Consider the following 14,621-nt stretch of genomic DNA (forward strand, 5'->3'; position numbering starts at 1 on the left):
AGAGTTTTTTTCTGAAATGCAAATAAATTCTCATTTCTGTTTCAAATGGCTCTTCATTTCATACATTTTGTCCCAACTCATATTGTCATATTCCTCTGGTTTGAACTTTGGGATTGCAAAATATTGCAGCTGGGTATTTCTATCACCAGTTTTATGCTTTTATAAGAGGACAGGAAGGGGAAAAAACAGGAAAAAGAGAAAGATCATACATTGCAAAGAAAAATTTTAAGTGGTTGCCTTTTCATGAATTCGCTGATCATGAAACCAAGCTCAAAGTATGCTCCCATGCATGAGCTCATACAGGTGCGTGGACCTGCCCTCAGAACTGAGCTGTGTCTCCTTGACATCCCCCAAACCAGACCCGTTATGTAAATTCCTGGTTCCCTCTGCATTAGCCCAGCCTCAGTCACACCAACCTGATGAAATCCAGGGGCTGCAGTTTGAAAATGTTTTTAGGATGAGCCCATTCTCTGTAAAGAAGATAGCGTTCACTTGGGCAGCTGGGATCAGTTGACAGGTGCCTAAAGCCAGACTGCAAAACAGAAAGAGCGTGAGAAGAAGATCCCACTAATCTAACCATTAATCTAACCAGCACCGATCAGCTCCCATCTCCGCAGACCCTACGCTGGGAGTCTGGAGCCTGGAAAAGCCTTTTAGCCCAGCCTCACCGCAAGCCAGGGAAAGGAGCAGGGAGGCAGCGCTGGGAGCGCACCAGGATTCAGGAGAGAAGGTGGTCAGAAAGGCAGCGAACGCTAAAGCAAATGCTTTACATCTGTCACTGAGAATAACAGGGACTCATCATGAACTTCAATCTAAGCACATGTCAGTGTCTTGGCACTTAGGAATACAAAATAGAAAAGGAGCCATTTGAATTAGAAGACAGGACTGAATTAAAATGGATTTTGACTAGCTTCAACATGCTAACATGCTTTGCTTCAAAATAATAGTGTACTGGATTGAAGGTTGGAAAGTCTGAGAGATAAATCCAGTCTCTGTTTTAAATTTAAAAGAGTTCACATGGAGATAATCCTTCTGTTTTTTACTAGGTTATTTGGAAACTTATTTCAATAGCCTATTTTATTTGAGGGAATTTTCCATTCTGTATCTGTGATGCAACATGACAAGTGACATTTGTAGAAATCTATAGGCTACTTTTGATTTTTAGAGTAGCTGTGATGTATAATTTTAATTGTATAAAAGGACAGTCATTAATTACTAGTCATACTGAGTCCAAACTCCCCATGCCATGATAGAAATAGCCTGCAAGGCAGGTTTTAAATCTTTAAAAGGAAACTTTAAAAATGGATAGTCACGAATGATATTAATTCTATCCTGTAAAGCTTTGGGTTACTTACAAGAAACATGATTTGTCTTGATTCTGCCTAAAAGATTTCCTTGAAATCCTTGGAGGCCTACTGAATAGTTTAAGCTGAGTCTAAACAACTGAAGCAGTCACCATTCCAGCCCTCCCGTGTTCTCAAAGTCTTCCCAACAGAAGGCACCTCGGACACAGAGGGTGGCTCTGACGGGGAGGAGGTGTCGCGGGGTGGGTATATAACAGAATGCAGAAAATCAACTCTCAGTCTTGGCTTCCTGTATCCACGTCCAGCTTCACACAGTTTTTCCTTAGTCAAATACTCTGAAATCTCGGTTTTTTTCTCCTTCATTTTCTTTTTCTGTGCTATTGCTACCCTTCGTACACAAAACAATTTTCAGTACAACTTTCTTCTTTAAATGAGATAATTTAAAAGCTTCAGAAGTGTAGCTACAAAAGCTGGATTTCTTGTTATTGCAAGGTGCTGGACGGGCCGGACAGAGCCTTCCTGCAGAAACCCAAGTTTCCCTGCACCTATGTCGCAATGTTTGGGAATGGTGGGAATGTTTCTCACTGTGCAAGACTGTTGTGCATCCTAAGACGAGATTTGTAGTCTATATCTTTATTAACAACGTTGATATTTGATAGGAATTTTAATACTGAAAAATTGAATACTAAAAAAAGGGACAATGCTAAAATAGATCTAGAACTGATGATACAGTGCATCATGGGAACTGTCACTCAGGCCAGGCACTTTACTGAACTACATCTTCCAGAGAATACAAGTTTAACACCTCCTAAATGAAATATATTGTTTTTCAGTTATGGAGCTACATTTTTAACCAACAGTGCTTTGGAAGAAAATCTCTTTAGCCAAACTATGTTGTATTCTACTACGTGGCTATAATAACCGGTCAAGGAGTAAGGCAATCAATAGTGTTTGTATCTTTTGATATAAACCCCACAGATATAGTTCAGACCTCTATTTCAAAATATATTTTAGTTACAAGCACTGGACTTACGTCATGAAGGGGAAATGCTGCTTTGTAGATTCCAGTGTCCAGTAATTTGTTAATGCCAAACTTTTTCACGTTGTTTTTGGTTGCATATTCCACACGGGACAGAATAAAATGAACCTGAAATTTATAAAATATTTCTGTGTCTCTTACAACCTGGAAGTAATCATATACAGCTATACCTGTCTCAGGGTATAATTGAGTTAGGAAAAGGTAAGCAGTGCAGGCAAAATTAATTGCACAGGGTATACGAACCATTCAAAACTCTCCTTTAAATTCAGGTGGAACAGAAATGGGACAAATGTAAGAAATGTTTTCCTTCTGGATTGTCCAGGCTGTTTCACAAATAACACAGGACTATTGCATCCCAAATATTTCTAATTTTTCAGGATGCCTTCATGAAGGTAATTGCACTGATTTGATCCAAGGAAACTGTTCTTTTTAAGATTAAATGCTAGAAATACTCCATGGACTTACAATTCGGCTTCTAGTTGCAGGATTGAAAAATGTGTCTTTGTCTTGAATATAGAAGTTGGACAGATGTTCCTTTTGAAAAGGGGCAGTGAAAAACTCTTGCTCAGGTTTGATGATATTTTCATCCACTCTGAAGAGTTCACTAAACCAGTTGAAAGCTGAGTCTCGGATTTTCAGGTCATTGGGTTGCAGAGGCAATTTGATGTGCATAACCTCGGCATATGTGCACAGCACTTCCCAAGGTGCATGCACTTTCACAAAAATAAGTTTTTCATCCAAAACCTGAAATGAAAGAATATTAAAAAATACATGTGTAAGAAAATGAAAGCAAAGTACTTTTCATAACACTTCTTAAACTATTCAGAATTTTCTTTCTCTTTACAGCTCACAGATGACCTACTCAAAGTTACATTCATTGTCAGTCTTAGCAAATATACCATTAGCTTCTGTAAAAGCACTGACATGAGGTGGAAACACTCAGGCATATAAAGGCACATAAAGCTATATAAAAGAAGATAGCTAAATGTTCCCTTTATGCTTAATGTTTACGTCTCTGCAAAGCATTTTACAAAGCCATTTAGGTTTAACAACGCTTCCCCCGTAGGGGTTCATTAGGAGTGTTTGTGCTGGTAGCCTGGCAGGGCAGCTGTGGCTTTGGAGCTGCCGGTGACTCCCCAGCAGCGGAAGCACAACCCCAGGGTGACATGGCTTGATGGAAACAGGCTGGGCACCCGTGGGTGCTCCTGGGCGGTATGAATTCCCAGCTTCATAGGAAGAACAGAGAGAGGGAAAGGGAAATGAGCTGAGACTGCTAAGAACGATGGGATGGTGCACATGTGCTCCCAGCTGCCCACCCAAACCAGCACCAGTATGCAGTGGGAAGCCTGACAGCTACTCTTGTCTCCTGTCTACGCGTTGCCTGTGGACCTTCGATCGACACCCTGCATTAGGGAGTCTCAGCCACAGGAGATTACATTACATAGCTCGTTGGTTCAGGAACATCGGTCAGATATCTGATCTAGCCTGGGGAAACTTCCAATTTCAAAAGTTTTTCAGTCGTGATCGTGGCAGAACTATGGAAAACTGCAACATGTTAAGTACAGCAAGAGGGCCACGTCAGATTTCCAGCAAGCGGTTTACTTTCTTCTGAACGTGAAGAGCCAGATTGCATCCTTGGATGTGCAGCAGGAGCCCTGACCGCAGAAATCAAATACACACCGTGATGCCATGGATCCTGAGTCTAGTTTGGGAGGAAGGGGCGAAGCGGCCTTTTCTGGAGCTCACTATAGACTACCAAACAACAACAAATTTAGACTGGAAGATATCGTCCTGGATGGGGAGACCTGGACTGCGGCCCTGCGAGGTGGGACAGAAAGGGGCTCTGAGGGGCTGTAACCCCCCCTGCAAGAGACAGCAGCTCCGGCAGCCGGTGTGCGTTATCGCAGAGCTCTGGAACTGCCCGCAGGCGACACGGCAGCCCAAAACAGACAAAGCGTGATAGTCACAACCACTTGCAGGGTTCCAGGCCTTGCGAGGAGCAGGGTGACGTGCAGGAGCCCTGCGCCGCTCTCCTGGCAGGGGCGTTCTGCCTCGGGCACCCGCTGGCTTCCCAGTGCCCCCACAGCCAGAGCAGGGGCAGAACCGCTCCTCCGAGCACAGCCAGGAATTTTTATCTCCCAAGCGCTGAGCAAACACGCCCTGTTTCCACCTCCCAGCTTCCCATCCTTTATTTTGCAGAGGAAAGAACAGAGAAAAAGTTTAAAAGATTTCACAGCAGATGACAGAGACACTACTGACGGAAAAAGGATGGGTCTTTTTCTCCTGAGCGGAGAGAGGTGTGACAGTAAATTCATATATCCAGTTTCCTTATTCCCGCGGGGGCAGCTCTGCTCTCAGACACAGCCTTTCGCACAGAGAAGAGCACTCACCGATCTCGTTGCTTCAAGTTGCAAGCCGTTGTTTATCAGGTTTGACTCATATACTTGTCTCTTCCTCTGTTAAAAGGTATTGAACACCGTAAAACCTCTGTTCCAAATTTCACCCATATGTATGCACAGAAGAATGAAATTGCCTCCCAAAACGAAGAATTGTTGGGTCGTTATCTTTACAGCTCACCTCGCAGCTACTGTGGTGACAGGTACAGTCCTACCTACTAATCCCGATCAGGTTTTTGTTGTCCGATACGCAATATTGCCTTCAAATGCAATTGTGGAGAACTCACTCTCTTAGTTTCTGGTACATTACAGAGGTAAAAATGTGCCCCAAATTTTGAGTTTTGAGAACAACTGCCCCTGCCACTTGTGACCTCCTTCACCTTTAGTCACTAACTGAAGTACTGATGGCAGCCTCCCATTAATCTGCCCTTTCGAAAGTCGTCATCCTAAGGGCTTTCCATCCCACTTTCCTTCCAGCAACCTGTACCTTTATTCTTCTTTCACAGTAATCGTATGAGTTCTTACAGTGGTTCAAACTGTAGTGGCCCTCTATGTTTTAGTCTGTGGATAAGCATCCCCGAGGGAAGAAGCTGAGAGCTGTAGCACTTGTAAAGTCAGCAGTGCTATTCTAGGAGCGTTCAATGTCTCCAGAAGGACATGACAAGTTTTCCTCAGTAAAGATGACATTCATGGATCATTTTAATTTCACTTCACAGTTACCAGCACTTGGCAAGTAGCGGGTTCAAAAAATCCGAACTATCTTTGTAATCTTCAATTTGCTTCTTGGCACACATGACCTGCCCCCAAAACCCACAGAGACAAGCAGCTCCTCTCCCCTGAAAACACAAAATACACAACTCCATAAGGGATTTATAAGAAATTGTGAAACTTCGTGTGAAATAATAAAATTTAAAAGCTCTCTGCATCAACTGGATAGTTCCCCAAAGAGCTATTTGTTGAGGTAAGTGACAGGTAGCCAGCTCTCCCTGGCCCACCGACTGCACGTCAAAATATCAGCATGGGTAAGGGGGGCAGCTGGGGCCGGGGGGGCTTCTGTGAGCAGTTCGCCAGAAGGAGATGCCATTAACTCACCGGGGACTGACAGCTTTAGTCCTGAAGCAGGCTAGGCTAGCCATGCAGCCAGGTTCTCAGAGTGGCTCAGTGATACTGCTTTCTTGCTCCCAGATTGCTTTCATGCCACTGGCCAATTTTTTGGTTGTTTATATGCCCTGGGCTCAAAGGATTCTGCACCTACCACTGCAGGAACTTAAAAGAAGAGTGGTCCAATGGTTTCGGCCGCCTGGTTCTCTATAGCCAGACTAACTGCCTTAAGATCTGTGCTTAAGAGCCAGGCCTGCTGCTACCGTGAAGGACCAGAGTCAAGGAATGACCCTTTAGATACAACCTCAGGAACTTTGATAGGTACACGGAAACTGGTCTTCAGGACTAAACCCAAGACCCACTCACTCTAGGGGGCAAAACCCAGGTGCTTTGGCAAAAATCTTCAGGAGTTCCACAGGAACAGGTCAGCTGTATCTCCACATAAGTTTCATCCAATTCTTTAATGTTTAAAGACTGTTGTAAGTCCCCAAAATAGAAAAAAACTATTTTACCAAAACTCCAGCAAGTCTTGGAATTAATAATTATAAAATAATATAAACAGCCTACCCCATTTATACTTTACTAGTTCTCAACTGCAGCACCTGCATGTAGCAATGGTCACGATGGACTAATTTCGTATTTTGTTAAAAGATATTTCTTTTACCTGTTTTGGGTTTTCTGCCTTTTTATTCCAGTGAATATCACCTTCTTCTCAGGTTAGGGAGAGGAAAAGCCAAATCTTTCAAATTGTTTTCTTCTTTCATCAATACTTCTCACATTTCTCCCTACTCCTCTCTTTTCTCAGGATAAAATCACAATCCCAAACTTTGATAGCACTCTTCATGCAGGTATCTCTCCATGTCCCATTAATCCACTTCTTTACTGGTGACACTATAATGCTCTTCATATTTTTTCATTGTGTGTATATATATATATGTAATATGCACATTTATAATATATTGTATATATCTAATACTTTCTGTTATCTAGAATTTTGATGGTGGCTGAATCTTGAGGAGGACACTTAATATAGCTGTTTCCTGTGACATCTAAGTCTCTTCCTCGTACTAACACTGCTACCTTAGAATCCCAAATGTGAGTGAGTTTTTTCCTTACAGTAACATATTTCCTTGCATTTTTCAACTTTTCATAGGTAACGGTGCTCTCCGTTCTCCTTCAAAGCTAAAGGTTCACAGTCATCTTGGGTTCTGAGTAAACTACATGATTTCCTCTGCAATTTTTGTTAGATCATAACTCAGTCCCCTTACCAGACCATTAATAGATGTAGCACACAACTCAAGAGTTGTTTGTTACTCCACTATTAACTCTTCTCCTACCTCTTTGCTTCTTCCCTATTCATGTGCTCCTTTGTAAGGTGACTAATACTGAATCTTGAAAATATTTCAACCTGAGTTCTGCTTTGTTTCAGCCAATGAAAAAGGCAGAGGGCTAAATACCTCTTTCATTTCTTCCTAAATACAAAGATGGATGCGGGGCATTTCTTATTTGTAGAAGTCTAATTTTTTTTTTTTAATCTTACCATTCAGATTATTTTAATAATTTATTATGGCAAGGAGTTCCCCAAATTAATTTTGCCCTCAAAATCTTAGAGGAATGTTGACAATATTAAGGTTTCTAATAATGCATTAATGCAAGTAGCGAGAAACAAAGCCCCCGGGAGGCTTTACTAATTAGGGGCTTTGCTATTTTATATAAATGATTGAATTATGCGTATGATGATCTATGGAGGAGCTAGACTTGTTACCCAGAGGAGTCTATAGTGATTTTGCACCGACTGGGGAATACAGAATAAAGATGTGAGAGCTTATTAGGCTGGAAGGTGGAGACTGTCCAAAGTTTATTTTAGTATCTAGCATGTTGCTCAGCTACCTGCAAAGCTACGTTGTAATAACAATACTGTAATCATGGTAATGCTGCTGATCTAAACCTGACACAGATTTTGATGACTGAATGGCTAGCCAATAGACTAAGACACTACGGGATGCATAATCATATACAATCTGAAGAAAGTGAAAGCATAGTGTAAGTAAATGCCGAGTATTACAGGCATGTAGAAGGCTTAGCTCTTGGGAGCTGCTTTTTCACCATAATGCTTTCAATGTCTGGTGACTGTCTCGCCAAGCTGAGGACACTAAAAAGATTGTGGGTCTGGAAATTGGTAGCAGACCACTAGCAGTTTTTTTCTCTCTGTTTTGTAAATGGTAGGGAGCACTTGCTTTGATTACAGTGACAGAAGAACACCAACTCATATCTTTGTTTAGTTTCTTTTGTGCAAAGAGAAAAGTTCCTCGCAACAATATCTGTGTGGCTTCAGGGGAAAAAATCCTAACAAGGAAGGAGTGCTAGAATAGCCACCTCTGCCCGACCTGACAGGCAACAGATAAATCACAGTCAGTCAGAGAAAGAGCATGGGGCCCAAAGCCTCCCCCGTGGAAATCCGCTAACGGGAGTGGAGACGATCACTGCATCAATATTAGCTGCCAATTCTCTGTTTCTTCGATGATATTTAGAAGCTCTCCTGAAAGTCCCAGCTGTCAGCATCAGGAAATTAACTGATTGAGAAGCTCTGCTTCTGCAAGCTTCTTTCCCTTAGGTTTGAAAATAATCATAAAAATGGGAAGCAGAATATGCTATAAAGGCTGACACAAAAAAAGTAAACCCAAAGAACTCCAGATATGTATTTTCTGAGATACCCTCTGATTTCAAGCCAGCCTTGTGATTTTCTGAAACCTGATTCCTGACCACACAGAACTGGCAATACTGCGGTCTAGCCCTGCTCTCAACGGTGGCTTCTAGCCACCCTGTTTGGAAAGAGCCATTTCTGGCCCTATGCATGTATGGAGTAACTTCAGAGTAACTCCCTCCTTCCGTTTGTCTTCCCATCCTTCTGTCATCCTCCTTTCCATCCGTTAGGCAAAGAAATAAAATTCCGGGTTGGAGGTGCCTCAGGAGCACAGTTTTATTTCAGTGAGTTCCTGCCTCCAGACCAACCCATCCAGCAGAGACCAGGGCAGGGGGGTTGCTCTCCTCCCACTGTCAAAGGGCCCTTTCGTCCCCTGATCAGACCCCCCGGGGAGGTCGGCTGAGCACGCCGCAGGCATGCAGAGCCTGCCAGCCTCTACTGCCCCAAATCACCGCATAAAATGCCACCGAGGTACCCGTCTTCCTGCAAACCCAAGTATTGCTCTCTCAACGCAGGTACGACACAGGCTGAACAGTGGGAGAAGTACAATTAGGTTTTGAAAAGTTATCCAAGCTTTTTTTTTGTTGGTTATCTAAACTAAACAAGTCTAGAGGCAGGAACTGTTCATTGTTTGCTCATGAAGAACACTTCTCTAGCCCTGCTGAAGTTCTCCGTATGACCGTACTTAAAAAAAAAGATGTGTGTAATATTGTCTGTGAATTATAGTTTTCATTTAATTTGAAAAAAAAAAATCTGTCTATTTCTGTGAAGCACGATTACTTCACGGCTGGAAATGAAGGTTTTGCCCACATTCCGACTTAAATTACTGACAGTCTTTTTGTTTATCTCTGTTGAGGGGAAGCAGTTGGACTAGAATGACATTCTGCATTGATTTATTTCGAATTCACCTTCCTGGTGCCGATCCTTTAACTTTCAACAATGAGCTCCTTGAGGACCCCAACAGATAAAACTGGCATTTTTGAGCATTCCTGGAAAGACTGGTGATATTTAATTCTATTCTGATGGTGACCTATCCTGACAAATAGGGTACCTAAACTGTAGGTTTAAGAAACATGCTTTGGGCAGGAATTTCAATTGCTTGCAAGGTGCAGTTTCTGGAATCTTCTCCTGACAGTTTGATTTTTGCTAGTGTTAGCAAAATTAATTGTATACCAACTTAAAAAGCTTTGGAGTTGGAGTTGAGCTGCATATATGAACCTTATCTGCTAACTTTTGGATCTGTAAATTATGTTAGAAAATTCCATGAGGATGTCATTTCATTAGCTTGCCTTTGCCTCCTTTAAACTAGACTTCAGAAACACGTGAAAATGAGGGAAACACAGCACCACTGCGCATCTCCAAGAGCTTCAGAATCCCATATTTTTTTTCCTTCTAGCCAAATCACCCCCATGATTTTAGTTATTTCCTTCTGTCCTCTGAGATGTTTGATGTTTTCCCAAGAATACCTCTAATTAATATAAATTAACGCCAGGCCATTTTCTCAGTTACACTCATGCAATTCTTCTGAAAAAGGACAGAAAGCCATTCAAATCAAATATAATTTCACTGAGGCAAGTGACAAGGGGTAGGACAAGAGGAAATGGCCTCAAGTTGTACCAGGGGAGGTTTAGATTGGATATTAGGAAGAATTTCTTCACCCAAAGGGCTGTCAAGCATGGAACAGGCTGCCCAGGGAAGTGGTGGAGTCCCCATCCCTGGAGGTATTTGAAAGCCGTGTAGGTGTGGTGCCTAGGGAAAGGGCTTAGTGGTGGGGTTGGCAGTGCTAGGTTAGCGGTTGGACTCAATGATCTTAAAGGTCTTTTCCAACCTAAATGAGTTTATGATTCTATGATTCTATAACGATGGTCCCAGGACCTGATTCTTCTTTTGCTGCAGAAGAATAGATGGATCTGTGCACTGTTTCTCTGAATCCAGTAAACTGGATACCTTGTTTGAGGTCTGATTTTCAAATCCTTCTGACTAAATTCAGTAAGTGTTTGGGGAGTCCTCCACTCAGTGTCATACAAAACGACTGAGTGCAGCACCCAAAACTTTTCACTTCAGAAATGTAGATCTACAGTGTCTGCTCACAATTTAAATTCTGCCCCAACTTCCACATGATGCAATCAGGTGGGGTGCAGTGCCCGTCAGACACATTTTGTCCCAGTGATTACACTCCTGGTCCCTTCAGACCCACAACATTGCATGTGGCCAGTGAAAACCTTGCTGCTGGCACCAGTGAGGCGAGGAATTCACCCTACAAGAACAGACTTCACTGGAACTGCTATTCTTTAATAAGCTGGAGTTCCCAAATTCCATGAACAATAAAGCTCTGGATAATAGCTCTATAAAACTGCCAGGGGAGTCAAAGGAAGAGTAGCATAAGCAAGGAACCTATTCAGGCTTAAAGCACCTTGAATTACACAAGATACTGCTTATAAAATTTGGCATTTTCAGTTCATCATTGGTCAGAGACAGTGATGTATGCAGTATTTAAAGCTGACAGTAAATGGCAACACTCCTCATTTTGGTTGTATTTCATCACAAGGGTAGAAGTCATTTGCCCCAGAAAAAAATACAACCAAATAAACAATGGTGTCAGTAAAGACAAGCTATCAAGCAGGTTTTATGCCAACATGATGAAGCCTTTATGTATCTTGGGCAGCATCATCCCCACACCCTTTTGGGAACTGTGGTAGGACAAAATGTTAATTCTCTCCCTGGAATTCCAAGCATGCAAAACTGTACCATAAATATCATCTTCCTTTCCATCTCAGACATAAGGTATATGTGTTTTGTTGCTTCTTTTCAAATATTCTATTTACATTTATTTCTTCGTTACTTCTCAGTTTCTCTCCTTTCACTCCTAGTACGAGTGTGAGGTAGGTCCCGCGGCAGCTCTTGCATCCCGCTCGGGAGGGGGAACAGGAAGAAGAATGTTATCAGTGCTGCCAGTGTCTGTGCAGCATTTGCTTAGGGGATGAAGATTTGCAGGACATACAGCTTCCTCCACTTGCTTAGCATGTGAGCTCAAGTGAGACGAAGGACCCCTCTGGCTTTTAGATGACTGAAGGGTTTGTGTGCTTGGAGCTGACCTGCACCCATCCCATCCTAAAAAGTTAGAAAGCTTACATCTGTTCACATTTTAAAAGACTCTTCATCCAACAATAGAAAAAGGAAATGCACGTCTAAACTGATGACACCTGTATGTGAGGCATTAGAGAGAGGGAGCCAGTACTTCTGAGTTGTACCACAGGTCTGGTTATGACCAGGTGACTCATTTCAGCTTATGTGACAGACACATTGAACAAAATCCTCTCCTTGCTCCCTCTTCTACCTCCACCTTTCAGTGCCCCCTGGTACTTTACCCTATGTGTAACGTTTTCTGTTTCATGGTCAACTTTCGATTTTTTCTTTAGTTCTCCAGCTCAGTGTCATCACACTTGTATCCTTTGTTCTTTTCCTTGGAAGTCCTCTGTAACTGTCACTTCTTCATCCTTGTCTCTTTCTATGCTTTCTACTGCCCTTTCAGCACCGTATGTGTGCCCAAGTGTCAAAATTCACGCCTGTGCCTTCCACAGTACCCCTACGGCTTCAAATTCTCCCCATCTGTAGAAACCCTGGCTCTGAAAACTACCATCACCGCTGTTTTCACCTTCCTTCTGACCCATCCAGGTCACCCCAATCACGTGTCTCAATCTCCTGGCCATACTTCTGTCCATGCAGCCTTTGGTGGCCACGTTGCTGCCAGGCGGCACAGGTGCGGTTTGCTGTCTGCCAAGACCGTGAGGGTCTCTTCCACCGAGCCGCTCCCCAGCCGCTCAAACTTCACCTGATCTGATCGTTAGTCTAATACACTCTCGTTCTCACATTCTCAGGCTGCTTCCTCTTCCTTGGCACACCACAGATCCAGTGTGACTGCAGATCGCTGTAGGACTGAGAACTCTGAAAGTAAACTTTTTTTGCAAGCACCTAGCACATTACCCACGATCTCCTGGTGTAATTTTTCATGGTTTCATTCTGGCTAATGTCCTAACATTAATGCTACACTACAAATTTTACTTCATTGCTCATATTTAATTTCCATTGCTGTTTGGAAAAGATACTCATTATATTTTTAAGTACATTTGGGCAATGGCCAAATATTACAAACATAAATGTAAAATGTTAATTGATAAAAACAATTGTTTCCAAAGGGGCAGCTTTTTGTTTCTAATTACCTTTTTCAATTAATTTTCATTGCAGATCCTGTGATCATGTGTAATGCAACATCCACCCACTGCAGGACACCCTCAAACCCTACTAACGACATTCCTTATGGCTGCTCCGTTAATGCCAATGACAACGCTGTGTAATGAATATCAAGCAACCTAGCTACAGCCCTTTTTACTCCTACTCTTCTCTTTCCTAATGGCAAATCGTTATTTGTATATGAGCTGCTTTCAGTGATACCTTTGTCCTTGCCTGTCTCTACCAGAGGCTGCTGCTGGAACATGGAAAGTTGCTAAATCAGAGAAGGAAGCGGGTGGGTGGGAGAGTGCAGATGCCAAGGGGACTACAACCCCCTGGGCGGATATTTCTCAGGCAGTTCACAATTAAAATAGCTCAGTGACATGGCTGAGCTTGTTTTTGTGGCCCTGGGTGCCATAATGAATGTAGTCCACTGACAGAACTACTGAAATAAATTAAAAAATATTCTATGATTGTTGTTTATACTTTCTAAGGAGCATCAAGCAGCCACTGGCTTGAGTCAGAAATTTTTTGCAAGGTGCCTAGGGAGGGCCAAGCTGTTGAAGTGTCAAGGGAAGGAGTGGTACAGGGAGAAATTCTGGTGGCAAAGTGATGTACAATTATTTCCCATAAACAACTTAGGTACTTTATTGGGCAGAATGTCAACAGCTATGTTCATAACTGTTATCTGGAGGACCTGGTCGGCTGCCTCCTTCTACGAGTTCCTCTGAATACCCTGATTTTAATACCAAAGTCCACTGGCAACCTAATTCAATCGCTGTAGGTACAGAAAATTGCCCTAGTCTGAAGACTTTGGTGTCTAATTCTAACAGGAACCTGACGCCACCATTTTTCTGCTCACATATTCCGAAGGGTTCCCTCCCAGCAGGATGCTCTGCGATCACCTACTGCATGCGGACAGACACGACGGGCAGTGCTCTGCCCATTTACACAGCAATCTGCTGGCTTGAGCTCACCCCTCTTCCCTGCTCAGTTTGATGGGCTTCAATCTCCCAGCTCCCAAGAGCAGTCTGAGGACAGGGCAAGGCAATTGCCGTTCCGGGTGAGGGTACTGTCCTTTCTGTCCACTGCTCTAATACCCAACAAATTACTCAGATTTATATGGAAAATAACCTACCTTTTGCTTTTTACGATCACTCCTCTTATGAGTCATTTTTTTGCTTTCATCTTCATACACCAAAACAAAGTCAATTCTTCGCTGCCCATCGCTGAAGAACAAGGAGTCAGGCTTATCATCAAAATCCACCTGGAAGGCAAGTTGCATAGGTTAATAGGAAGACCTTCACTGCCAGTTCCTCACTTGCTTCCTGTTACACAGTATTTCAGCGAAGAGAGAAATTCAACACATACCAGACTCATATAACAAGAAGCCCAAAATGACAAGAAAAGTATCATGGAGTAGAATGGAGGAAAAAAAACAGAACCAGAAGAGTTTGGCAGGTCTCTGCATGACATAAAATCAACAGAACTTTGACCTAATTTTGTTCTTTAAAGACAGTATATTAGCTTTCGGCAATGAGAGGAGCATTGGGATGTGCCACCACTATCAAATAATGCATCTGTCAAGTAATTTGTATGCCATCATGGATATACTGTTAGATAGGCTGTCTACAAGGCATGTTGTTGCCTGCTGGGGGTACCAGAATTAGTGCATTTCCATCTTCCCCTTACCTGCCAGAAGTATGTCTGCAATTGTCAACAACAAAAAAAAAAAAAAAAAAAAAAAAAAAAAAGCAGTGGTTTCATGCTTGCTAATACCCAAACCCACCATTACCCAGAGAACAAAGAACATGTGCAAACCTCCTGAAGTCCAACAAGGCCAAGTG

General features: G+C 42.6%; 1 protein-coding gene across 1 annotated transcript in view; it reads right to left on the reverse strand.

Annotated features, from left to right (window-relative positions):
* The window catches only part of ANO6 (anoctamin 6), a gene marked incomplete at its 5' end in the record, with an annotated part of 36,241 nt that extends 22,200 nt beyond the window's left edge, over nt 1–14,041 (reverse strand). Inside the window, 6 exons of the mRNA XM_009698694.1 lie at nt 1–11; nt 413–532; nt 2,338–2,451; nt 2,809–3,087; nt 4,734–4,799; nt 13,913–14,041. The exon at nt 1–11 is cut by the window's left edge and continues 147 nt beyond it. Of these exons, the coding sequence (XP_009696996.1) occupies nt 1–11; nt 413–532; nt 2,338–2,451; nt 2,809–3,087; nt 4,734–4,799; nt 13,913–14,041 (719 nt within the window). The remainder of the gene's footprint in view (nt 12–412; nt 533–2,337; nt 2,452–2,808; nt 3,088–4,733; nt 4,800–13,912) is intronic.
* Nucleotides 14,042–14,621: the final 580 nt, after the last annotated feature.

The sequence above is a fragment of the Cariama cristata genome, unplaced genomic scaffold (genome assembly GCF_000690535.1).
Source record: "Cariama cristata isolate BGI_N322 unplaced genomic scaffold, ASM69053v1 scaffold17654, whole genome shotgun sequence".
Classification (NCBI taxonomy): Eukaryota; Metazoa; Chordata; class Aves; order Cariamiformes; family Cariamidae; genus Cariama; species Cariama cristata.